General features: G+C 44.7%; 2 protein-coding genes across 2 annotated transcripts in view; one reads left to right on the forward strand and one right to left on the reverse strand.

The window, feature by feature from the left end:
- Window positions 1–10,322, reverse strand: part of CLIC6 (chloride intracellular channel 6) — a 33,591-nt gene extending 23,269 nt beyond the window's left edge. Inside the window, exon 1 of the mRNA XM_065643227.1 lies at window positions 8,838–10,322. Within this exon, the coding sequence (XP_065499299.1) occupies window positions 8,838–10,322 (1,485 nt within the window). The remainder of the gene's footprint in view (window positions 1–8,837) is intronic.
- Window positions 10,323–24,456: 14,134 nt separating this feature from the next.
- RCAN1 (regulator of calcineurin 1) overlaps window positions 24,457–26,995 on the forward strand; it is a 41,433-nt gene continuing 38,894 nt past the window's right edge. The window contains exon 1 of the mRNA XM_065658208.1: window positions 24,457–24,825. Within this exon, the coding sequence (XP_065514280.1) occupies window positions 24,574–24,825 (252 nt within the window). The 5' untranslated portion in view covers window positions 24,457–24,573. The remainder of the gene's footprint in view (window positions 24,826–26,995) is intronic.

Consider the following 26,995-nt stretch of genomic DNA (forward strand, 5'->3'; position numbering starts at 1 on the left):
AAAAAAAAGAGATGGGAAATATTCCCTTTGCACCTCTGCCTGTCTGTGAGGCTTCACAATAAACATCCATCTCCCTGTGTATGGCACATCCCACAGCCGGCCGGGGTGGGAGCCCCGGGCTCCTGGCAGGGGGGACGGGCACCCCCCTCCCAGGGAAGGGGACCCCTCTGCTGGGTAAAGCTTCTGACTGACAGCGGCGTCGGTGGCAGGCTGTACAAGCTGCTGCTGTTTGCTTTTGAGAAGCTAAATATTTTTTATGAAGGAATTAAACCACTTTCCTTTAGCGCTGACAAGGCGGGTGTTACTGAAAGCAGCTGGAATGGAGTCACTCAACTAGTTCAGGCTTTTATCAGTAAATAATCAGACATTGGAAATGGAAATGCATACAAGTGTTTATCACAGTGTGACATTTTATTATCTGAGCAAGAAAATAATCGTGTAACCTTCACATGGCATTTACTTACACTCCTTGGGCAGAGTCAGGGAAACATGAAATATCTTACTTTTTAAAAGAAGCAGTAGGACCTCTTTAAGGGAGATACAGAGAATAGAGTCAGCAATGGCACAGGAGTTACGTCTCCATGCTTCACTTCCCCTTCCATAAAATATGTATAATATTTCCTTTCACTACCTTACTCCCTTTCCTATATCTGAAGAGGAAGGGCCTGTCTCTTGCTATAATAAAAAGTATACAGCTGCCAATTCAAAGTGATTTCACCTGAGATAAGCATTGTAAAAAAGTGCAGTCATATTAATAATTTCCATTATCACTTCTGCTTTACAATAATTTAACTTTTAAAAAATAGCCATAAATATGACTTTGCATGGATCCATACAATAAAGAGCACAAGACTCTAAGAAAGGCTGAAATGGAGAGTCCTTGCGACAGCTAACCCTGGCTGGTGCCTGTCAAGGTGAAGAGCCCAAAAAAGCAGAATTGTTTGTGGAAGTGAAGTGATCACAAGGCTGCCTAATCCCCTTCCTGCCAACAAGGCAGCAAAGTGCTGAAGAGAAATGATTTAAAATGCAAGAAGACACACAAGAAAACATTGGGTTACTATTGAAGATATCAAATAAATAGAATTAGATTTTATTTTTAAATCAACATAAATTAGTTTATTTTTACTATTAGACATGCTAATAAAACCAAACTCCAGATTCTCAAGTGGACTGCGAATGATTTATAACACCCATGCCAGGAAAGTGACACAATACTTTCATCTTTTCTAGTGCCTGCCACATTCTGCTTATTCCACAAGCAACACCAAAACTAGCAGGAATCAGAGGCTATGGAATACCATTTAAAATTCACATATTGCTACACAAGGAAATAATAGCAAATAAGCCTAACCGTAAGTGCTGAATATTCCTGGCTCCTTGCATTCAATCTTTCCGATGCTGCCCTGCTTTGTGGGTCCTTAACAAATGCTGATGGTGTCAAAGAGAGACCAGGAATAACTCTGTGTCTATGCCACTGGCTTGGGCAAGAGATGCACACTAATCTTCCACTTACACTCCAGGTAACATCAGAACCTCCATCACCTGCATCCCACATCAGTGTCCTAAGTACAGGGCTAACAACGCAGCTGCTGCTGCCTTCTCCATTTTGGCAACTGTGCCTAAATTCCTTGTGAACGGATGAATCTAGACCTAACACTGACAGGTAATTTTTCCAAAAAAAATCTTAATTTTTGTTTAATGAAGACCATTTGAAAATTTTCACCTGAGGTCACTAATAATTTGACTATAGTTATATTTTTCAAGTAATTGGCCGAATCACTTTCCTCCTCTCACCCAGAAAATCATTCACCACATTCTAATGTTTTATATTTGTGAATGCCATGAATCCTGTAGACTGGTTGGTTATTCATTTATGTACAAACATGAATCAAGCCTCAAATTAAACAGACGGACAGCATGAAAATTCCCAGGCACAGCTGCATTACAATCACCTTGTGCAGCAATCATCAATGTTTCTGAAGAAGGCTGCAGCTCTCCAACAGGATTTATGAACTGAAGGTTCACTTCAGACAACCAGGGACCGAAGGCAGAAAGCAGACAAGGAAAACTTCCATCCTTGCCCCTAGTCTGTGATGATCACAGGTAAGATCAGCCTTTTAATGAAGACAGAAGTCAAACACCAGAGGCAATACTGTTGAATTTTGGGCAGCAGGCTGATTTCATCTTAAGTTTCTGCTGATTTCAGCCAGCAAGAAATACACAACATGCCCTAGGACCACACCAGGAAAGTGTCCCCTGTTTAGTGAAGGGCTTAAATAGCACATGACTTTAAGCTTATGCTTAAAGTAAAACACATGGTGAGGGGCTTTATTGAAGCAGTGTGCTGAGAGTAAATAAAAATAGGAAAAGGTCTAGGAACGCAGCTTTGAAGATGTTTATTTCAGAACTGTTTTTGCCTAAAACACGTCTGCAAACAGCAGAGATCTACAATCACAGTGAGAATAAACAGATGCCTATGGCTTGGATGATATCATGTGTACGTGCAGTTCTAGGACTTCCAAAGAACGGACAAAAAGATTACTCCAAATAGTATGACTAAATCATACAAAAAAAAAAACCACAACGGATACAACTTCATATTTCTGATCACTTTTGACTATCTGTTCTTTTGTGTCCTTCTGGTACAGGACTTGGCCTCTTAGATGTCAGAACTGACACTGGTATAAACAGCACGCTACTGCTCCATTAAGCACCCCTCCAGAGCAAAGTGGCAAAACCAATTTTAATGTCATTTGCAAAGCTATTCTTTAATCAGCAGCTCCAAGGAACCTGGTTCCTTTTTAGCAGTCTAAGCTCTAAAAAGGTGACAACCAGAATGGCCATAAAGGAAAGCATGAAAAGTTAAAATGAAAAAGATTGCACATTCAAAAAATTTGCATAGCTCTTATAGGAAAAAAAAAAGATTGATATCATTGCCTTTTAAACTAAAGTCTCCCAAGCACAGTTTTATTGAAGGCTGCTGGAAGCATACTCAGCTCCCAGAAAAACTGCTGCAGGTGCACTCGGCACACACAATAACCTGAAGAAGTATGAAAGGAATTTGTAATGCCAGTTGCTCTTAAGTGGCATTAGGGACCCTGAAATTGCCATATTCCACTTGGAAAAAAAAAAATAGTGAGAAAGGGCAAATACCCGTGGAAAGGGAGCCAGCTCCCTGCTTTGTACGACAAGACAGGGAACAGAACCACAAAATGTCTTTGAACAAACACACCTCTGCTGATTCATTACTTTTTGTACAGCTGTATGTAGTAAAAAAACCCAAAATCACCATACAAACAGCTAATTAAACAGTAGCCAGAAAAGCGGGGCTATGCTGGTGTTGCTGGGCAGCCCCACATAGCTCAGTCCCAACCAGCTTCAGTTTGATTCTGGTTTCAGCAGATCTAGCCCATGCAGTGCTTGTGCTCTGTTCCAAGGGAGAGGCTTTCCCCTGAATGATTTTTTCCCTGTTCTGGGGTAACTTTCATAACTACTTGGTTATAAAAGCAAACAGGTCTCATAGGCAGCTGTAAAACAGAATATGAGAAAGAATGGTGGAGGGAAACAACATGTAAAAGAATGACAGGATTACAGAGGCAGCAATGGGGCACCTGAGAAAAGCTCCTACTTTTGAAGAAGGTACATGAAATGCAGCTCAGGAAGGAGAAAAACAGAGAGTGAAGAGAAAGGAGCAGATGTGTTCCTCAGGGAAAATACAGTGTAAGGTGAAATGCAGCAGTGCTGATAGGGATGGAGTGAAAGAAGGAAAAGAGAAGCTGTTTCCTACTATTGCCCAAACCATACCAAATGCTCCCACTGTGCATTCCAGAGCAATTTGTCCTTCTGTAGCATCGTACAAATCCAATGCGCTGACCTCTGGCAAGATTTGGGTAGTTCCCTTTGCTTAGATAAATATCCAGTAACTAAATTTCCCCCTAAAACTCTTCTAATCCGTAAATATGAAGTCTTTACTTCACCCTCCTGAGGTCATCTAAATACTGGGTTCCTGTGTGAATCTACACTAAAAAAGGACAGTAAACACCTGTTTACTTTCATTTAGATAAAAGACATCAGTTACTCTCCTTATAAACCATACCCACCTAACTGATTTACAGACTGAATGATTGCACCGATGAGCAAAAATCAAGATCTTAAGCACAAATGTCTACTCAGTGATTATATTGTATATGTTTACATCAAGCATCAGGTACAGGACAGAGTTCACTGAATGGGCACACAGGCTAGGAGGTTTCTGCAGGATCTGAGCTCCTGCTCTCCATGGAATTCTTACATACAGCACTCAAAGCCCAGAAGTTCAGTTTGAGAACAGTCCATTTATACTTCAAATGCAAGTTATATATAAAAGATCCTTCACATCACAGAAAAGTAGATTCTTTTTTGTGCTCTAAATACACATTACTATTTCAGTTGGATATGTTAACTGTGGTGTTTGGAGGCACAGATGCAAGCATCTGTTATTCCCATGCTCTGCTCACAGCAAGACTTGAACTTTATTGTTTATCAGCAGTTTTGATAGTGCAGCACTGCTCCAAGTATGTCAAGTCAGTCAAGCACATCTCGGAAATGGTGCAAGGAAATTATGTATCAGTAAAGCAACCTTGGTCCCTGGTAGGAATGAAATAACTCTCTGAATGAAAATAATTGACTATGATTTGGAGACCAAGAATGTTACAAAACTGAATAAAGCCTATTACTTTTTGTTGGATAAAATCTATTACCTTAGGCTCATGGTCAGCTAGATACCATTTCACCCAGAAACTCAGTGATAATTGTTTTGGAATATGAGCAATCTCAGAGAAGGCCTTGTGCTTAAACTGGGTTGTTTGGTTGACTAAATGTGTTCAGCACTTACAGATAAATCACTATTCCTAAAAATCTTTGGAATGATGAACACTGCATTTGTGAATCTGATGTTTAAGTTTCCTATCTTTAAGAAAATTTAACATTAATTGGCAGGTAACCTTGGAGGGGTTTTTTAATTTAGAAATAAACTTTTAAGTCCTACATAAATGTTTAAATTGCTTAAAATTAACTGATTAATTTTGGTGGGAGTCCTGCTATATCCAAATCGTAAAATAAATTTATGACATTTACGGGCATTTTCTGACCAAAAAAAAAGGGGGTTTGCCACAGGAAAGCAAACAAACAAACAACCCCACTACCTTTACCATTGACCTTAGACCAGGTAGCAAGCTTCAACATCCTCAAGGTGTCCTACCCAAGGTGTCAGCTATGCTCAGCTAAATTACCAAAGAACAATCAGAAGGTATATCTGGATGACCTTTGCAAACATTTGACTTTGAAACACCAGAAACAGCAAATACTACTATCTAAAGGCAATATACGGTACAGGTTGTTTCATGGGAAAACTGAAATCAAGTAGGCACCTAGTGAAACGTTCAAAGCAATTTTGATACGGTCTTGCGCCTACAGCCAAGGAGTCTTACATAGTTCAACTTCATTAAAGGCACCGTTCAGTTGCCTAAACTTAGATGTCTGCTGTCTTTGGAGACACTGTCCTGTAGCCTGTCTACCATCAAGTTCCTGGTGCTAAAGGACGCTATCTCCCATAGACGCTGCTAACCCTTCTAAGTGCTAAAGTATCTCAGATTGTATGAGATCCTGACATTGGGTGCCTGAGTTCAAATTTAATAGCACTGCATAGCAACCCAAATCGGCTTAAAAGCACAATTGCTGGTACTCATGCTTGCAGAGCTAGCAGGAACTTTGCCACCCACCTCACTGTGGGAGGCATGAGGTTACACAATATTCACAATATTTGAATACCTATATGCAAAATCAAATGAACCAATGCAAAGTGTAAAGAAGAAAAGAGGAGGAAAAAAACCCTGCAACTCTAAAAAGAATAAGCTTGATCAACAACAGTAAAAACAAGAAACACTACTCGTCCTACAGTTATATCTGAAAAGTTTCTTTCTGATGGTGATGATCGTGTTTGTTATTCTCAAAACATTACTGAAAGACTACCAAATACTTTAATGTTAGCCAAGTCTAGTAAAATGCTCCCTAGCAGGGAAACTGTGAGGATCATTCAATCACTATTATTCTATTATTTTCTTGTGAGTTTTCTCCTGTTATGGGACTTACTTTTAACATTTCTCTGTATTTGTATTGTACTACCAAATCATGCATGGACTTCCTATCTGTAGCACTGTGCATGCAGGCACAGACAACGCAGAAACGCAGACAACTGAGAAACGCAGCAGAAGGGTGAAAGAGGTCAGCGGCACTTGCTAAGTACAGGTGGGTGTCAACATCTCAAAAGCTCTAAGAGCTAGCAGATAGGCATATAATAGTGATATAACAGAGAATACGAGGGGTGGTTGTGTGCATTAGAAACATGCATGAGAAGGGAAGAGTTTCAGATTGGGACCAAAAGTTTTAATTCAGTTCAGATCATCTTCTCACTTCCTTAACCCTTGAGATTTAGCACTTGCTCAGGAAGGAAGATTGTGTCTGTGGACCACATGTTGCGGTCAGATATAAGCACTCAATAATCCCCAAATGCCAGAGTTCACGCTGTCCCATGTTGGAATCCACTCTCCTTTTTCCCATCAAAACACATCAGCAGCTATTTCAGCACAGCATTATGCATGTGCTCTTAAAACCCATTTTGAGCAAGCACAGAGAACTTCCGGTCTCCTCTTTTTTATACTCCTTTTCCCACTACCAAGAGAAGAGTAGAAATACAGCAAGCGTGTCTCCAGGTGACAGCAAGAGCAGCATGAACTCTCCCACCAGCAAGAAAGAGAAGTGCTTCTTGCTTCCCAGGACTCTGGCCCTGGAACCTCTTGGTGAGTGGGCAGATGCTAAGCACTCCAGCAGGCACTTTATTTTTCTTCTATTAAACTGGAGAAACTTGTGCCAATCTCTAACTAAAAAAAAAAAAAATCTAGCTCCAGGTGACGTAAAATATTCAAGCTTTGTAATACTTCTCTACCGAAATCATTAGAAAAGCAGGTGTATTATTTTCAAGGCATTCTTAAGTTACTAATGCCAAGTCAATCATAAAAACGTTCCTCTTCTGTGTTTATTAATTCATAAATATTTTCAAAACCCATGCTTAATCCCAATATTTGGGAACTACAGTGTCACAACAGATGCTCTTATAGTCTGGTCCTTAATTTTGGCCATGTTGTTCTTCCATAAAGCATGCACACATAAAGCATGTAATAATGCACAGGTAGACTTTATGACTTTAGCTCTGTGCCACTCTCCAGCATTCCCTGATGGAAATAAGACCGTAAAATGAGAATAAAGAAGTTAGAAAAGTGTCCCTGCAAAGGGGGCTGTTGATCTGTGTGTGAGCCAGAAAGTCTGTAAGGCACCTCTGCCAGGCTCCACAGTATTTGTTTAACACAAAATTACAGATTGTGGCTCCAGCATTATCATCTACCTACTGTACACCAACTCAATGTACTGATTTGCCTCTAGACCACAGAATCCATCCCAGCCTGTGTGCTAAGGAATTGCCTGAACTGGGGAATGGCTGAGAACATTCACCAACATCAGTCAGTGCTATCATTCATCTTTCCATTATGGCATCATCCAGCACGTCTGACATTAGCATTTGTAAGCCTCAGAGCATTCCTCGGCCTTCGTCACATAACTTTCACATACTTCAAGGGAGACTCAGCCTTGAAAAAAGCAGTGTGCAACTGAGGTGGCACAAATCAAGGCATGAACATTGCTTCAGCCCTAACCTCCCTCACCCAGAGGGCTGGCAATGACCTTTTACAGTTAATTCCAGCTACTCCACCCTGCTCCACACTTTATTTAGTCCAGAGAGGTCAGAGGGAAGAAAAACACCTTAGGATGGTTTCAATGCACAGAAATTTCACATGCGATATTTCGTCTCTGTGAATGAATGCTGTTTCTACATCAAGTCCCACTGATTTTGCTAGGAGTTCAGGCACAGGCTAGAAAGAAGCTCTAAAACTTTATACTATAAAATACCAGAAACTAGTTTTGAGACATTACGATTTTTCTCTTTTTTGTCCTTTTCTATCTAACCTAAATCTTCCCTGCCCAAACACACACAAACAGGACAACTACAAGGGATGCTATACTGCTGGGCAGTTTACTGACTCTCTGAATCCAGCCTTGCCACACTTTGTGGCAATTGTCTAAATGTTGACCATAGCTCATGTTGGAAAATACCAGTATTGCATTTTAAATTATATTTTCCAGTTCCTTCCACCTCAACCCTCATATTGTGCTATGTGTCCTTCTTACTGTATTCTGAAGATCTTAAAACCCCTTGAGAACTCCCTGTATCACAAGTCACACCTAGCGATTCCAAGCAGATGCTGCTGCTGCTTATATTCCCACCCCTGCCCTGGGTCCTAGCCCCACAGTGAGGAGGGCACAAGCAGGGCCCCTAAGTCCACCGAATCTGAGATCCCTGCATACACTTTCCATTTAAACCTAGAGAAACCTCAAGTAACTTAGCACAGATTCCATCAGGGGAAACTGCTGGGAAGACCACCTTGCAGGTCAAGTCTGTGCTTCTCTAGGTTCTGGGTTGAGCAGCACCACCAGCTCCCAGGGCAGAGGGGATGAGCAGCGCTGCCCTGCAACCACCTCATGGGAAGCCCCGTCCTATCACGCCTGCTGCCCGCAGAATGAGGAGTCAGAGGCAAGTTTATTCTGGGCATTAATAACCAAATCACCTTAGCCAGGCTAGACTTTTGCCTGCCAGACTTAAATGCTATTCATCACAGCAGCTGCCTGGGGATTCTGGAGGAGGTGAGGGTCGCAAACCCAGGTTTCCTCAGCAGCCCCCCACACCCTACCTTGACGAAGAGAGAGATGTCATGTTCCTGCTTCTCCTCATCATCTTCCTCCTCCAAGGCGATCCGCGAACCCGTGTCTTCCTCCTCGTCCTCCGCCCGGCCCCGCACGCCGTTCACGCTCCGACCTGCCGCGTCCCACTCACCACCTTCGTTGCGCGGTGACTCGCTGCGCTGCCCCGCCGCGCCGCCTTCCCCTGTCCCCGGGGCCACGCTCCCCGCTTCTGCCACCGCCGGCTCAGCGGCTCCCTGCTCCGTCCCCGCCGCTTCCGCTCCGTCCTCGCTGCCGGGGCCGTTCGGTGACCGGCGACCGCCGTCGGCCTCCCCTCCGGCCGGCAACGACAGCTCCGCTTCCCCCGGGCCCTCAGGAGCCACCTCGCTCCCCGCCGGGGCTGCCGCCTTCTCGGGGACTGCCCCCACTGCGGCTGCCTCGCACACCTCATCTTCGGCGACTGTTGCCGCCGGAGCTGCCTGTCGCACAATCTCTTCGGGCACCGTCCCCGCTTGGGCTGCCTCCCGCACCGCATCCTCAGGGTCTGTCACCGCGGGAGCTGCCGCCGCAGCCTCCTCGGGGTCTCTCCGCTCTGGGTCTGCCTGCCTTAGCAATTCTTCGGGGTCTGCCCCCGCCGCGGCTGTCGCCTCTGCCTCTTCGAGGTCTCTCGCCTCTGCCTCTTCGAGATCTGTCGTCGATGGGGCTTCCTTCCTCGCCTCCTCCTCGGGGTCTGTCTCCGCCGCCTGTTCGGGGTCTGTCCCCACCGGGGCTGCCGCCGCAGACTCCTCGGGGACTGTCCCCGCGGGCTCTTCGGAGCCTGTCCCTGCTGGGGTTGTCACCATCGCCTCCTCGAGGTCTGTCTTCGTCGGGGCTGCCTCCCTCACCGCCTCCTCGGGATCTGGCCCAGCCGGAGCCGCTTTCGCCTTTTCGGGCTCCGTTCCCGCCGGGGCCGTGGCCGCGTCCTCGGGCTCCGTCCCCGCCGGGGCTGCCTCCTCGGGGTCCCTCCCCGCCGGAGTTGCCTCCTCGGGGTCCGTCCCCGCCGGGGACACCACCGCGTCCTCGGGGTCTGCCCTCGCCGGCGCGGAGCCCTCGGGCGCGTCTAGCCCCGCGGCCGCCGCCACCGGCTCCCTTCCTGGCAGACCCTCGTCCTCCGGTCCACCCCCGTCGACGCTTCCCTGCGCAGCCCCCGCCGGAGCCTGCTGCCCTGCGCTCGGCCCGCTCGGGGTCTCCGCCTCCCTCCCGGTGGACCCGCTCCCTGTCCCACAGCTGTCCCCAGGGTACGCTGCCGCCGCTGCCGGCTTCTGCCCAGCCGCTGCCTCACCGCTCAGCTGCGGCACCTCGCCGGAGGGGGACCCATTCGGGGGCTCCGCCGCTCCCTCGAGGGACACCCTGGGCTGCGGCTCCCACGCCGCCGCCGTATCCTCATCGCCTCCTTCTCGTGGGACGTCGCTCCCCTCCGGCGGCGGTGTGCCGGGCCGCCCCGGGCTCTCCGCCATGCCGGTCTCCCCCGGGGCCGCCACCCAAGACCGCAGCGGGGCGGGCGGGTCCAGCCGCCCGGACAAGCGGAGATCAGCGGAGCCGCCGCCGCCGCCGCCGCCGGGGATCAACGCCGGGCACCGACGGGAGGAACGGCGGCGCGTGCGCACGGCCGCCCCCGGGGCCGCCCGTGTGTGTCTGCAAGGGAAAGGGTGGCGAGGGGACGGGAGCCACAGGTGCCTGCGCTCCTCCTCCTGTGGGTCTCTCGCCGGCCCCCGCCCCGTCCCAGAGCTCTCCGCTCCGGTAAATCTCTCCTCCACTAATTTTGGCTGAAGCCGGCACGGGAGGACGTGCGGAAGAGCCTGACCGTGGTGGCACCAGGCACTGCCAGGCCTTTCCCTCGGCCATATCCTTCCTATCTGCCACCTGCTTGCAGGTGTTCAGCGGGACTTGAGCCTTTGCAGAACAGCCAAAAGTTTGCCCCCACCTCTCCCCTCCAGCGGCCTCACCGGGGCTGTCTGGATATACCTGCCAAGCACCTGCTGCCTGCCCTGCCCGAGCCTTGCCTCCCACCCCAAAGGCCCCCGAGCCCCATTTCTGCCCTTGCTTTTCCACTTCAGTTCACTTCACTTCTCAGGCGCAGTGTCTCTTGCAGCCCCCCAGCTGCCCTGATGCTGGCTGCCATAACAAGGAGGGGAACACCATTTTCCAAATGCAGGATTATGAAGGGAACTGTTAATATGTCCACAGCTGGTGACACACTGATCCAGCAGAGCCTCGACAGTCTTCCACAATTTCTTAAAATACAGGTGAACCAGTACCTCATCTTCAGCAATGTAGTATCTGAAACACATTACCAAGTGGTCTTTGGGCTGCACCGAACATTGTTAGGAAGGAAAATTAATGCTTATCAAGTTGCAAAATTGTAAGAGGGAACATTGGAATACTTTGTAAAAAACCTAGATTTGCATATTTTTAAGTAGCTTTCCTCCGTATGTGACCATGTCAAGCACTATGCGCTTTTGCAAGAGTTTGCATTTAAATGTGATGAGAAATACCATGTTCTGTGCAGAGCAGACAGCTGCTGTGAAAGAAGCCGTAATTTTTGGCCGGAGTAAGGCACCTGCAGATTCAGTCTGCAGGATGCCTTCTCTTCCAGATAAAAGGCATCTTTTTGTACTTCTGGTAATTTCTCTGGTTTATGGAGGCAATTTACACACACACACATGCAAAGACAATCAGCAGGTTCTGGTGTGAGGGTAAGCTTCAGCAGTTTTACTTGCAGAAGTCATTTTCTAGGAGATGCAGCCTACTCTGGGCCCACTCTTCTCAGAAGTGATTTATGTGAAAGCATTACTTATGTTCTTTGAACAGACAATTGTCCTAGTTCTCTAGATGCAGAGAGAACAGTGGATGGGAAAGTTAGTTGACAGGAGTGAGGTATAAAAAACATAGTGCTAAACACTTTTCTGTGTGTGTATATAAGATCACTTTTTTTATACTCGAGAGTGGAAAGAGTTGGGACAGACTGAACACGGGAGTTTGGAATGGGTGATAAGGGAGAAGATACAGCCAACAGGACATTGACAATACTATAGACGAATAATTACGTCAGGTCAAATACCTGCTCTGATAAACAAACAGGAAAAATAAATAAGCAGTCCTGCAGCTATTTTTCATAGAATTTATGTTTGCCCAGAGGTGCATTGACAGTGAGACAAAAGAACTGGGGCAATCACAGTCAAAAAGGAAGTTTCTTGAAGACTGAGGAATGGATGCTCAGCATCTGGCAATGAAGGTCTTGCAGCTGGACCCATCATAAGGCAATTATTTAATTTCTATGTTACAGATTCTGATATCAGTAAAATGACACATGCCAGTTATCTCTATGCTTACACAGACGATATTGATTTACTCATACTAACCCTTGGCCTGAAGGCTGGCCACATTCCCCAGCTGCAATACAAATCCCATCTTCCAAAACTTTCAGATGTGAGACAGACACCCCATCCACAAACACTGCCATATTGTCTCGTATCCAAAAGTTGATGGGACACTGGCTGGAAGTAAGCAGGCTCACCTCAGGTTTCCACAGTGGGAATGAATAGTGAAGTAACATCCATGGCATAAAAGTGGTGGGAATTTTGCGGGAGAAATGGTCGCAGGTTATAGACATAACCACTGAAGTCAGCTGGCTATGTTTGCATGAATAACGTGTTTGGCTGCTCTGCCTGAGCAGGTCTCTCCCGCTCCCAGTCTCCCTGAGTTCAGCTTTGCTCAGCTTTGGTGTCTGATGGGCCCAAACAGTGGGGTTCCCTCTGCAGCCCCGTGTGGCACAGCTTCCTCTGGCTCACTGGAGCTGCCTGCTCTGGAGTCTTTCTTCTTTTCAGCTGGCCCTTGGATCTACACCACTTCTATAAATACCTCTTTTAGTATTAGTTTCAGGTTTTGATCAGGTTATGAGTTTGATGTGGGACTTGCATCCAGCTGATCTGATGCAACTACATTAGAGATGGTGGTATCTCATATATACTTATTAATTGCAGAGCAGCTTTAACACCAGTATTTATTTTTTGTTATCTGCCTATTCCTTGCTCGGTAGCTCTTAGTTCGAAACAAGGTGAGGATTTCAAGGCCAGCAAAAAAATCTTTTCAGTCATAAAGACTGACTGGTTATTAACATTGGGCAATGTTTAAGTGTAACAACAGATAGGTTCTTTAAGTACTCGCGGAAGTCTGACAAAGGCAGAACTGAAAAGGACTAACAGCTGACATAGCCAAGTTGTTAATTACCTTTGTAGGACAGAGAAAAGTATAAGGTACAGTGTTTGATACAGTTGCTACCTTTACAGAGAAATGACTGAATAGTTTGCAACAGATCTTGTTGAGTTTTTCCTCCAGTAGAGGAACAGACATTTTCTAATTCTGCTGGAGTTGAGACCTGGCAATGACATGCGCAAGCACTGTGTTAATGTTGCTGCGGTGCTTATGCCATGAGGTCCTCATGCAAGCAGGAGACAAAGGAGGATGTTGGACAGCCAGGGTATAGGGTAAAGAGGGACGGGGTGGGCACGGCTCAGAGAAGAGCCAGCCAGTCAGCCCAGTATCACTCCTTGTCACTCTTTAGCATCATGTTTTCACAAAGGCAGTTTTGGAAATGTGCCATTAAAATTCAATCTGTCCCAGTGAAATCCCAGAACAAAGGATATCTGTTGTTCTGTGCTCTCTGCTTTCAACACTCTTCCCCTCCATCTCAATTACTTAACAATTAATCTCTCCTGCTTCACACTCCTCCTGTACACTACCTTCAAGATCTTTACACCCCATCTGTTTCTAAAATAGGCCCTCAGCTAATAAATATTATTTTCTCAGTTCAGCTGCAGGAAGGATTACTGCACAACTTCTTCACTTAAAAGATGAGTGCAGGTAATTAAATATCACAGATGTTAGACATTAGTGGACAACATGAAGATCCCTTTATAGTCTGTTAGTGAACAAGCTATATCCCTGGGGGTTATCAATTAAGCTGTACTTGCTTGGATTATTGTAATTTCTTTTCCTCCTGACTGTACAGTGAGTTGCAGACCAAGTCTGTAGTTTCTGCAGCCTGAGGTAAGCAAAAAACGCCTCTTGCATTACAAGGGGCTTGGGGAGAGCTCTCCTCACCAGCCTGCCTATCTCCTGGGATGGGGGAGTCCCATTGCAAAGCTAGCAGACCAGGGTATTTGTTCATGCCCCTGAGACTCCAGTTCACAGTCCTGTGCAGTGCCAAATACACGAATGCCAAATATTTAATGGTTTGCCCTAAGTGAACTGGGATAACGGAGTCAACAAGGCTTTTTTTTTTCCTCCCTGTGCAGGCTGCTGCCTCCCACAGAAGCCTGCTCTGCTTGTTCCCTGATGCCTGCTTTGGCTGAAGTTGTGCTGTTCGATCAAGTGTGTGCATCTGCTCCTCCCCGGATTTGCCACATTTCCAAAGTGGAGCTACGCATCCCCAGGCCAAAAGCTGCCTGCACACAATTCGAATTCTTCTTGTTTCTGCTAGATGCTGAGTAACTGTTGTTTTGCATTGAACTCAATGAGAAACAGGGGTGAGCAGAGTCTCCAGAAATTGGGTGGCATTTAATTGGGTTCCCCACTATGGGACAGAAGGAGGAATTTTTCAGAGTAAATATAGACAGGAACAAACTGCATGACTGCAGACCCTGGAGTTCACAGAGATCTGGTAGGCAGAGTCAGTGAAATGATTCTCCTCATCCCAAGGTAGGTGTGTAAAGCAGACCAGATGGTCCTTGACAGAAAAGTGCCTTTTTCTCTACACTCACAGGGACCTGCGGGTGACTGGCTCAGGGGGAGATGTCTCTGCTGGACACATCTAAACTCATATGAGATTAATCCTGTCCCAGGTGATTCCTTTACACACTGAAATTTGAAAATGGCCAGTCAGCAAAATGTAGGTCAAAGCCCAATTACTTTTTCCCGAGTTTGCATTATTTTTATTGCAGCTGGTGGTTTAACTGGAATTTCCACAAATTACTTGTGGTATAAAACATTACGGCATAGAAGAATATGACTGCCTAGCCCTTTGTGATAGAAAAAAAGAAACCCCAAATTGTATTAACATTTGTATGTAATCTAGTTCTGTATTCTGCTACTTCATATATGTTACTTCAACTATGGAAAAGCTGTAAGTGAAAAAATGGTGTTGTAGGACTATGATTTTTACTACTTTCAAAATACATATATTTTGCTAGGTTTGTATCTGGTTTCTTAAACTTCTGTCAAGAAGACAGTGTAGCTTTCTACTGCTTTGTGATTGAAAGGGTGCTCGGTCCACCCGAACAAAATTAAGATGGAGAGGTGCCTTGCTGAAAATCGCGGCAGCATGGTGTGTGTTGGGGGGGTGATGCCATCTGTATTTAGTGTTCTGAGCTTCCCAGCCCTAAGCTGATTAGGGGCAATCGGCTCCCTTCCCAGCTGCTTAGAGGCAGTCTGCTTGGGAAGGAGGAAGGTAGGTAGACATGCAAGGAGTGAAACAGCCTGGGTGCTGGGCTAGGAAGCACGGAAAGTCAAGCTACCTTTAACCAAGGCTGAAAAAGCAGAGAGGAACAGTAAGTGCACCTTCTTGCCAGATACTTTGTCCCTGTCTTCCTTCTCTTTGTTACTCAGTTCCCCAAATTGCCAGCTTCCTACAAAGCTGCAGGTGTCAAATCAGCATGTACTTAAATTCTGAATGAATCATTCCGCAGTGTGTCAAAAAAATAAAAGAATATTGATAACAAAGCTGTCCAAAAAAAGAAGTCTGTACTGCTTACTATTTTTAAGTACTTAAAATATGTTAATTCTCCAAAAGAGTTTTTGACTTTGCTTTCTTTTACTTTTTGTTAAGCAGTACTATCTTAATGAAGCGATAACGTCCTTCATGTGTCACAGGCAAGATAATAAACAGACCTTATATGTAGCTTTTTATGGCCAAGTATCATATCTAATTCAATAGAAAGTGGTTTGGAATTAACTTTGAATGTGCCCCAGAAGCATCGAGGTCCTAGAAAGTCTGGTGACTGTCCTGGAGCCTCATATTATCTCGTTTGATAGCTAAATAAGGCCAGCTCAGCACTCACTTTGTTGTTAATGGTATGTCTGGCTTGAACTCTGGACCTGTTCTCATCTTGGAATACTCCAGGCCTCTGCCCAGGCTTTCGATTCTGCTTGGGTAATTAATTCCAGCCGAGTTTACTTCACCGAACTCCCTCCTCATCACTTTCAACCACCTTTCAACCATTCCCGCCCCCAACCTCATGCACCATTGCTTAGGAAAGGGTGTGCACACAGCACTATTTAAAGGACCACCTTGATTTGCACATGCTTCAATAGGATTACTGATATGTTTAAAGCTAAGAGTCTTTGCAAGGATCTGGGTCTTATTAAGTAACTGTGATTTCATTATTGTCATCCTCATCGTTCCTCCCTCTATTTTCTGACACATAGTGTGGCACTGCATTTGGGGTGTGAGTTTTCAAAAGTGATGAACTGCTCCAACTGTAGCTGAACTTCATCCGCTCAGGGCGTCTGAGAACTGGTTATTAAAATATAAGCTCTTTGGAGAAGAAGGCATGCCTTTACCTCATTTACAAAGTGCCCAGGACATATTTATATCCAAAACTAAATGGATAAAATACCTATGTTGTTCCTATGTTATCTATGTTACAGATGCTGCTTTTTTCACATTTACCTGGTTTATGAAATTACATATGAACTCCTAAGTAGATCCATCACAGCATTTTACTGTGGAACCTGGAAGTAACTCAAAGCTTTTTCTGAGGTTCAAGAGACTTTCTGTGCTTTTACCAGTGTGTAGATTTTGTTGAATTCCTCTATTATTTTCATTCCTATTACATTAATCTGTCATTTATTATAAATTAGTTTCCTATTTTATTTGGCCTGTAGCATCTTGAAATAATTTCTTAAAATATAATCTCTAATCACAGTTCATTTGATCTTTTCATAGTCTTGTTTGTGTTTCAATTTCAGTTCACCTTTCCTAGCTCTTAAAAACTTTTTTCCCCCATGTAAAATACAGTCATATTCTGTACCCTTTCCACATAAACCTGGCTTTTAATGCAGTTCCTCTTGCAAAACTCAGAAAACTTTTAAAATTGTATAGATTTGGGGATTAAAACTTAGAATATTACATAATACTCCTAAATTTTTTGAGTTAATAATTATCTGATATAAGTTACATCTGCAATCAAGAGGTATAGTAATCATTTGCCTTTTATTACCAGTGTTGCAGTATTTGCAGATTGCCTGTCGCACTTACTGTTAAAATACTCAGTTCATTAGAAATATGGATCGCATCTATATGTAGTTCTCTACAAATTAATATATAGCCTTCACTTCAGAAATATTTTCTGGAATATTTTTGTACACTGTCATAGTCTTGAAAATAGCTTTTCATATAATCAGTAAAGAAATGTATGTTTTTGCAGCCTTGTAGTGAGAGGCTGGAATAGGTGATCTCCTGAGGTCTCTTCAGCTCTACTCTCCTTTTGCTTAATTCAAATGTAGAATTCCCACAACATTTATGCAGCAGACTTTTTTTTTTCTTTCGTCTTTTTTTTTGAAGAGGTGTTTAATGTAGCTGGTTTTGGTGCATAATGCTCAAGAAGTGATGATAAAGGGTGGGAAACTGTAGAAGAAAGCAAGCACCATCTGCCTTGGGATAGAATTATGCAGTTTGTTCAGTGTGGGCCGAGGTCCATTTTTCACTAGTGTTCATTTTATTTGCATGTAGGTTATGCCACAATCTCCTTTTTCTTCCTGTTCTTTTTCTTTTTCTTTTTGTTTTTCTTTTTTCTTTTTCTTCTTCTTTTTCTTCTTTTTTTTCTTCTTCTTCTGTTTCCATTTTTCTTTTCCCAGGATGAGGAATCCAACCTTGTTCTTTAATTCTGTTAATAGACAGCTTTGACACAGTTTTTGTTGAAATTCTATTATATTTGTTGTTCCTTTTCAAAAGTGCTTACCAACAAAATCCATTTGTTCTACACCACTTGTAAATGAGCTCTACAGTAAATCAGTAACCAGGATTATTACTGATTGCTCCTGAAATAAATGGCTCTTTTACCTCTACTATGTGTTACTCTTTTCTACCTAATTTAGGAGCTGACCTACCAGAGCGTAGTTTAAAAATCAGTAAGAGGTACATGGTAACCTGCTGCATTACTATAATGAAAAGCATATCGTTGTGAGATCTGGGGCGGCATCCAAAGGTGGCAGTGACCTTGGGAGCCCAGCCCTGCCAGGTACAATGCAAATATAGGAAGACGCATTCCAGAGCAACTTCCCACCTGACTGAGGACGGCAGCAGGGAAGGAGCATAAGGAACTATGCGAGCAGGAGGAGGTACATATAAAGGAGAAGAGATTGTGCTGATAGATATTTAACAAAGCAACTGATCTGAATCAGTTACATGAGCTTTGCACATTACCTACCGCTTTAAAGACTCCTTAACAAGCCTTAATTTCTGCACCTCAAGACCTTTTTTTTTTTTTTTTTTTAAGGTTCCTACCAATACCAAGGTAAAGAAACCTTAGTTTCACTGTAGTTATTTTATTTAATAGCATATTATTTGTATGTTTCTTCTCTGCCCTGGGACAATTGCTACTCTTCCAAATACTGGCAGTTCTTCTGCAAAACACTCCAGCTAATCCTACTGCTCCTGCAGGTGCCACATCCTTCTACAAAAGACCCGTGTACACAATATGGGACAGAGAGGCTATCACTCTACTTTCTCATTCTCACTACTGTGGTTTGAGACAAAGAGGATCAATCTGTACAAGTTAAAGAAGGAAAAAGAAAAAAGGATGGTGTATTGTACTGGTAAATGCGAAGGACCAAACTCCTATCAGAAATAACCCTCTAGGTTATGCTGTTCAAGATGTTTTGCTAAGAGAGCCAGAGTCATGAGATATTTTCAGCTAACACATGTCACGGTTGAGACAGACAAACGGCATATACAAAGTTCTTCTTATGTACAAACAGCAGTCTCCATTTGTTGCCACAAACACCTTCTTATACAGTCTTTACCAGCTCATGTGTCTTTTTGCTATTGGTTACAGGCTGCAATAGTAAGGTATCATTGGCTAATTTTGCTATTGTCTATGTTACTCTTTTGCTCCCTTCTTTCTCACGAGTACACGTTAATATCTCTGGATACTTTTACTCCCTTCTTATCTTCAAGGTCAATCTCTGTTCCCATACCCTCCATCAGGGAATCCACGGACCCACTGTAGCACCCCACAAATACGGCTGGAAACAGCTAATGTAGATGGTTGATATGATACAGGCCATAGCAATTCCTTGAATGCTGCTGGCTACAAAGACCAAAAAAATGTATAAACCAGTGGTCTATATGAATTGTTCTTGGCCAATAAAAGAGTCAAACCTGTGGTAACAGTGTTTTAAGATGTGAGTTTGCCTTGGTAGGGCTTGGGGAAGAACATCAGTCTGGAGTACCTGTGCTCAGGTCACCTGGTTACTGTGGCTGCTGCAGATATCGGAGGACAGAGGCTGAGCTACACAAGCAGCTGGGAAGATCGTAGGCATCCAGGAGGAGAGGCAGGGTGGGGGCACAATGCTGCTGACGTATGGCAGGAGCTTGGCAAGCAGCTCTGGAGGCATCCTGCCACTTGGAGGGCAAGGGTGATGATCCTCAGAAAAGGGAACCCCTTGGGATGTCTGGATTTAGTTAAGGGAAGGAAAGGGAACATGATGGGGAGAAGTATGGACTAGGCGTGAAACCACTCTCAGCAGCTCTAAGAGGAAAATAGTCTTGAGAGTTTTGCAGAACTGGATCCGCTTAGCTGAACAAAAAGAATAGCAAGGAGGGACTCTGACATAAAACATGAAGTACTGGGAGACTTTTTATTACAGTGGAGAAAAACATAACTAGAACAAATGGCTACAAGTGAAAACCAGGCAAATTTAAGCTAGAGAGAAAACATACCTTAAGAGCCTTCAACATCAGAACAGACTGTTAAATAAGACTGGGGGTTTTCTTTATATCTGTTTTCTTTTGGGGGCATTTGCTTTGCTCAAACTAAGTTTAAAATAAAAGTAGTGAGATTTTGTGTAGTTTATGTATTCACTTGAAGGTGACTAGCTTACCTTAAAAATGATCAGACCTCTCTCTGTCTATGGGAGGCTCTTTTAAGGGAAATAAGTCTATCTGTGATAAATTAACCCAGAAGGGCTGCTTGACAGATAAAAAGCCTTGAAAGAGGTAAATGGAATCCTTTACAGAGTAAGATTTGTGAAGAAGCCACCACTGCGTGAAAAAATCCACCTGGCTCTGGGAAGGAATCAGGGATGGGCATTTCCCCTCCAACAGAAGAACTGGATTTGGAGCAAAGGGACTGAAACATGACTGGCACACTTAAGGTATGCCCTTCCACATGGGAGTTTGAGAATCCCTTTCTCAAACCTTGTTAATAAAACAGATCTCCATGTCAGTGTTGTTGGACTAGGCAGGCTTTTATGAAGTTCATACAGTCTAACAAGAGAAAATAAGCGAATGCCTAAAATGCCGTATCATACAGTCATGTGCCTTGCTTGACTGTGGGCAAAGTATGAGCATGGATCAAATACTTCTGACCATCTTTTAGACTCAACTAGATGGTTGGGTTGCTTTGAGCTTTGAAGCCTGTTGAATGTGTTGGACATTTGTTATTGTAAATCAAGGTGGTTATTCAGCTAAGGTTTGAGAAATCCAGATTATTCTGTCACATATATCTGCAAAAAACTGATAGTACAAATACTTCAATGTCAATCTAAGGAAGCAGCTGAGGACACAGGCTTTTGTACTCGAAGGATGTGGGAGTAATGAAATAGAATTTATTTTAATGAAAAGAGAACTATTATTGATAGCCAAAATTAATTTTCAGTGTTATTATATGCATATTTTAGATATGTTTTTTAAAGTCCACAGCCAAGGAATGATTGCAGTACTGTCTTCTGAATGGGCTTCTATGCAGGAAAAAAATCAGTTTCCAGAAGTATTATCACTGATACCAATGCCATGGGTTTAAACAGCTAACTGTATCTGTCTATGTGTAGCCATTAAATGGGTGCAATGAAAATCTCTTCTGAGGAATATTAAATAAGCCAGTGGTTTAAATGAATGTTTAAGAAGTAAAATTGCCCATAGGGCCACATGTTCCGTCTTTCTCTAAATGTTTTCCATTTAGTTATAATCAAGTTCTGTGTAGTTCAAATATTTTTTAAAAACATTATTTTCGTTCTGTTTAGCTACTTTACACTTGAGAAATGAGGATTTTTGTTGCAGATGCATGTCATGTAAGTAGACTTTTTGAGATCCTTCATGCTTTTATTTCTACCACTAGATGGTAGTGTGTGTTGTTTAAAACTTTTGAATGGCATTGATGTAGCGATTTACCCCAGGAATCTTTTTTCCTATACGTAAAGAAATCATTAGCATTAATCACTGTCACTTATGTTGAAATATGCAGTTTATTCCCAAGGCTGAACATTGGAGTGAAGATCTATTTTTTCTTGGCTTACCATCTCTTCCAGTCAGAAGTGTACATTGCATTCCCTTCATATGTAACAAAAAGAAATAATGATCTCTCATTTAACCCTAAGATTACGGAGATTCGGGTTTAATTTTTCATGTGAAGTCTATGACTGAATTAATGCTGGGTGGTGGAACTCAGAAAAAGCAATTTTGCTTTCTCTGAATTGTCTATTTGAACTTTAAAGCTCTTAGGGCAGATAGGTCATTTGGCTGTGGAGTACTGCAGCGCTTGGCAGGATGTGACAATGATCTCAGTTGAGCTTTAGGTGCTATTACGATACAAATATAATTAATAACTTATTTTCATCTGCAAATCTGACATCTGAGTTACAATAGCCAGCTGGGGGGTGGCTTAAGCCATTAGATCAGCAGTGAGTAAATTAATATTTTTCAATGGCTTTCATAATACTCAGATGGCAGGCTGCAATTACAGGAATTTGTTGTCAGCAGGTTTTGCTTCTTAACATTAAGTTTTTAAATATATGTAAGAGCAGACTTCCATTCAGGTTCCTCAGATGGGATTTCTGTAGGAGGCTAGAGCTCTCAATGCAGAGAACACAGGCAGATAGTTTCTTCTCAGAGAGGCAAGTGTCACAACTGCCGTCAGGAAGCAAATCTGAGATCAAAGGATAAGGTTAAAAATGGCTTTAGCTTGTCTGGAGGTTTTAACGCTAATTTAGCATTAAAAATTTCAGCTTGTACATATACATGAATTTTCTTTTAAGATACAATTTGCCTGATTTTTTCTGAAAACTAGTGTGAGAAAATACAGTCTTATGTCACTTAGCACAACTGATCACAAAAATATCCTTTATCTAAGATGAGAGCTTATATCTCTAAAAAAAAGAAAGCTTAAATGGTTCAAAACAGATTAAAGAGTCCGAATAAACTTCTAACAGAATAGGAGAGAGAAGGCAAACCATTATCTCTTCATATGGTATTTTTCTCCTTCTTCTTGCATCCTGTAAGATCTCATTAAAACTGACTGAGACCAGTAATTCAATAGTTTAAAGTCTTTGATCTTTTGAAAAAAAAAAGTGTTAGCAGTGCTAACTGAAGATAGGGTAACAGTCGTATCTCAAGGAGCAAGGCTGTTGCCTCAGCTGTAAACTTTGCACACTGCAGCATTTGCAACTGTCAAGATTAGTTTTTCAGAAGTTCTTTACTCCACTAAAATGTTGCAGCATTTTGGAAGATCTGTAAGAGCATTTCACTTTGAATACCACTGAAAATATTTGCCATACCATGTTTTAGATATTAATGTTGTTGAACAAGCGACCCATCATAACCTGCATTAATATGTTTATAGTCTGGTTACAAAATCCAGTCCTGTGTTTGACACAGTAATGTTTTCCAAGTGCGCACTAACAGGTGTTACATACAGAAATACAGTTAAAAACCTGTGATCTAAAATACCAGACATGAAATGAAACCATTTTTTCCAGTCTCTAGAGAGATGACACCTGATGACAAGATCACTATGCGTGATGAAATGTTACTTTCCAAGTAGGGCCTGGGACTCCGAGCTCTATAGCATGAATGCCAACTGTGTTCTCATGTCTTTGAGAAGCTTCTTGTAACTGGAAATGAGAACAGCATTAGCCCCTCAGAGGCTTTCTCATGATAAGAAGAAACTCCCATGTTTTGCTACCAGTTCTTGTTCTTTATAGGAACTGAAGTACATTCTGCTAGCATCCATGTTTTGGTCTTGAGCAGGTCTCAGGTGAGAAAGCAGGTTTTTGTCTGATGGTTCTTTCCACTTTTCAGACCACATTCTTTCTTACACAGCCCTGTAGGGGTAGAATATCAGGTTCGTGCTTTGCCAACTACTGCCCAGCATCCTGTCACTCTTTACCGCCTTTTACTATTCTGTGTTATCATTTTACTAGTGTAGGATGTTTGAGGTAGATGTATGAATATCACAATAACTTTATAAAAAACCCTGTGACCTCTGCGGGTTACTTTTGGGCCTTTCCCTGGAAGGTCGTGCCATGTACACATCTGCAAGAAAGCTGATTGTGTAGGTCAGTTAGGTCAGACTAACCAGCCAAGCACATTAGGTAGACTTTCTTCTTCTACGTAGTAATGTCTGACACAAGCAGCTCCTCGAGTGTAGCCAGGGAAGGTGCAATTGTCCTTTATGACTTTTTGACACAGGGAAAAAAGAAAGGTTCTATGAAAAGGTCTCTTTCGCATCCAAAGTAAGGAGGAAAGGATATAGACATGGTTTTATGTGCCTTATTTCACAGATTTTAAAATTAAAATGTGTTTGGTCTTGGCCCAGCAATAGGATACCTTTGAAAAAAAGTACAAATGAAGGGTGACGATTAGTCGCATCATTCCTCGACCAGAGGAGATACAACTGGCTTGCTTTTTTTGGTTGTCTATTCAGTCAACTGTTTGCAGAACATCACGTTGGTTGGCTGGTCCTTAAGGCAGATAAAAGAAATAAGGTGTACACCATGGTTCCTTTCGGCTGATTTGTAGGTGTTTGAGGAAGGTGGTGTTTTCATTCGCCTGCTTGTTGCACAACATCCCTTATCCTCTAAATCGAGACGTGTTGCTCTGTGCCCCAGTCGTGCTGCAAAACACAGCAGTGCCACCGCAGCAGTGCCACCGCAGCAGTGCCACCGCAGCAGTGCCACCGCAGCAGTGCCACCGCAGCAGTGCCACCGCAGCAGGCCTTGGCCGCCCACCTTGGCCCCGGGTTGCTGCCACCAGCCCTGACCTGCCGCCCGCACCCACCAGGTGCGTGCCCAACCTCAGCTACTGGGTCACCTCGCCCCCCATCCCACCCTTGCCTCCCGTGCGTGTGCTGCTGCCCCACGGGTGTCCGCCCCACGACCCGCCGGCTCCCTCACAGCCCGCAGGCACCCGCCCCCGCCCTCACTCAAGATGGCGGAAGCGGCGCCTGGCGCGGGCAGGCCACCTGTTGCTGCGGGGGCGGCTTCCTATTGGCTCACAAGGCGCCGTGCGCCCTGCGCGCGGGAGCGGGGCGGGGGGTGAAGTAAGGCGCCAGTTAAACCGGCGCGGGGGTTAAGGGAGCAAAAAGGGCGGGGGCAGGGGGGAGCTGTAAGTTTTGTGTGCGCGCCCCAAGGCGGCGGGGAGGAGCGGGGCGCTCGCTACCGCCTCAGCGGCCGCCGGGCCCCGCCCCGCGGGGGCTCCGCTCGCCCCCGGCCATGGAGAGCGGCGGCGACGGCGGCGGGAGGGGCCCGGCGGGGCAGGAGGAGCCGCCGCTCCAGCAGCCGCTGCCGGCCGGGGAAGTGGAGGAAGAGGAGGAGGAGGAGGAGGAGGAGGCGCTGCCGCCCGAGGCCGAGACGGACTGGAGCTTCGTTGACGGCGAGATGGAGGCGGTGGCGCTGCGGGACCTGCCCACCGCCACCATCGCCTGCAACCTGGATCCACGCGTCTTCCAGGACGGCCCGTGCCGGGTGAGCGCGGCGGGTGGGCCCGCCCCAACGCCGGGGGATCGCGGGCAGGGGCCGCGGGCCGGCTCCCTCTGCCGGCGAGAAGCCGCTGCCGCCGGGGCCGCCGCCACCGCCTCGGGCTGCGCGTGTGTGTGGGGAGCGGCGGCCTGCGGCGGGGGCGGGCGCTGCGGGCCGGCGCCGTGCGGTGAGAGGCAGCGGCCGGCCCGCCTCCGCCCGGCTCTCGGCGGGCGCCTTGGTCTCCGCGGCCGCCCTCTCCCTCAGGAGGCTGGAGGGGCCGAGGCTGCGGCTCTGCCTCCCCGCCCGCTCCCCTGACACGAAGCGAGTGGTCGGGTGGCGCGGTGACTCAGCCCCGGCTGGCCGGCCGTTCCGCGGGCGCGGTGTGTTAAGGCTTCTCTTTAGCTTGGAGGAGACTGAGGGGTGACTTCATTAATGTTTATAAATATATAAAGGGTGGGTGTCACGAGGATGGAGCCAGGCTCTTCTCGGTGACAACCAATGATAAGACAAGGGACCATGGGTACAAACTGGAACACAGGACGTTCCATTTAAATTTGAGAAGAAACTTCTTCTCAGTGAGGGTGACGGAACACTGGAACAGGCTGCCCAGGGAGGTTGTGGAGTCTCCTCTGGAGACATTCAAAACTCGCCTGGACACATCCTGTGTAACCTCATCTGGGTGTTCCTGCTCTGGCAGGGGGATTGGACTAGATGATCTGTCGAGGTCCCTTCCAATCCCTAACGTTCTGTGATTCTCTCGGGTCCCTGTCCCCGGATCTGACCCAGAGGCTCAGCCCAGCACGCTGACCTGAAGCCCTAGGTCACGGTGAAGAGATGCATAGAGCAAAAGACTTAAAAACAAACAAACAAAAAAACCCCACACCTGCCCACGATCTCTGTTCAGAGCGTTGTGGTTTAGCGAGGAACAGCAGTTTGTTGATGCGCCCGAAGGCGTTTGGTGAGACACAAGGCAGCCTTTGGAGATCTGAGAGCCTGGCAGGCAGGGGAGGCAGTTGTTAGTAGGCAGGGGTCCAAGGGGACGCAGAAACCTCCTGCCTGCAGGCAGAAGGAGTTGTTGGGGGTCACGCACAGATCCGCAGCATTTGTCTGAATTGAGGACCGCTTTGTTTTTTTAAAAAATCAACCAAACAAAATTAGCAACCGTTATTCCAGAGCAGAAAAAGGTAACAGCAGCTGTCTGAGAAATACTGTAAACTGTCTGAAGTAAACCGCAGCCCTGGGTGTAATAAGTGGATATAAATATTTCAGACTGGCTTCTCGTGGTATCTGTGGCCTTCCTGATGAAGAAGGAATTCAAATGAATCTTAATTTTCCATCCTTTTACTTGTCTCAGCCATGGCCGGTATTAAAGAATGACTGAAGCTAACTTTTCTCTTTGTTTTTATAGTTGGTTTTGACATCAAGCTCTTATTTTCTAGCGACCTGATATTGAGGGAAATGTTTAGTTTTTAAACAGATTGAAGTTAAATGAAGTGGGCTTGAAAAACTAGGCAATAATGGTACTGGTTTAAAATCCTATTAAAATAATTGGCTGTCACTTTATGAAAAACATTTTAGAGTAGTTATAGTAGTAGTCCAACAGCTCAACCCTGGTAACAGTTATAATGCATTAAAAGTGAGCTGGAAATTGGAGTACAATGTAGCTGCTTCTCCTGTTACTTTCTAAGATTGTACAACTTTTAATGGCAAAATACTTTTGTATCACTTCTGGCACCTGCAGGTATGATGGGAATGGCACCTTCGTTGGAATTGACCCTATTTACTTTAATTAACTCCAAGTACCTCAGGAAACATCTGCAATGAGTTCTATGTAGTATCATCAGTTACATGTAGTAATGATATTTTCTCAGATGGATTCTTGTAACCTTGAAGTGCATGTTTTGAAAGAGCAGTTAGATGGATGACAATGTAGGCGCATAATCCCGTGCAAGACCAGGAGGTATTGGAACACTTAGATAATTTTTCTTTCTTTCTGTTTTGATTCCAAAGAATCTTTGTCTCCGGACAATTTAGATCAGGACAAAGTCTTATATATCTTTAGCACTACAATAAAATATTGTTTAAGCTACTTATATTTTGTTTTTCTTGCCAAGAGCTGCAGCAGGAAGGAATGCAGATTACTTAAAGTAATAACAAATTAATTTTAGGTTAATCA

Source organism: Caloenas nicobarica, chromosome 1, assembly GCF_036013445.1.
Source record: "Caloenas nicobarica isolate bCalNic1 chromosome 1, bCalNic1.hap1, whole genome shotgun sequence".
NCBI lineage: Eukaryota > Metazoa > Chordata > Aves > Columbiformes > Columbidae > Caloenas > Caloenas nicobarica.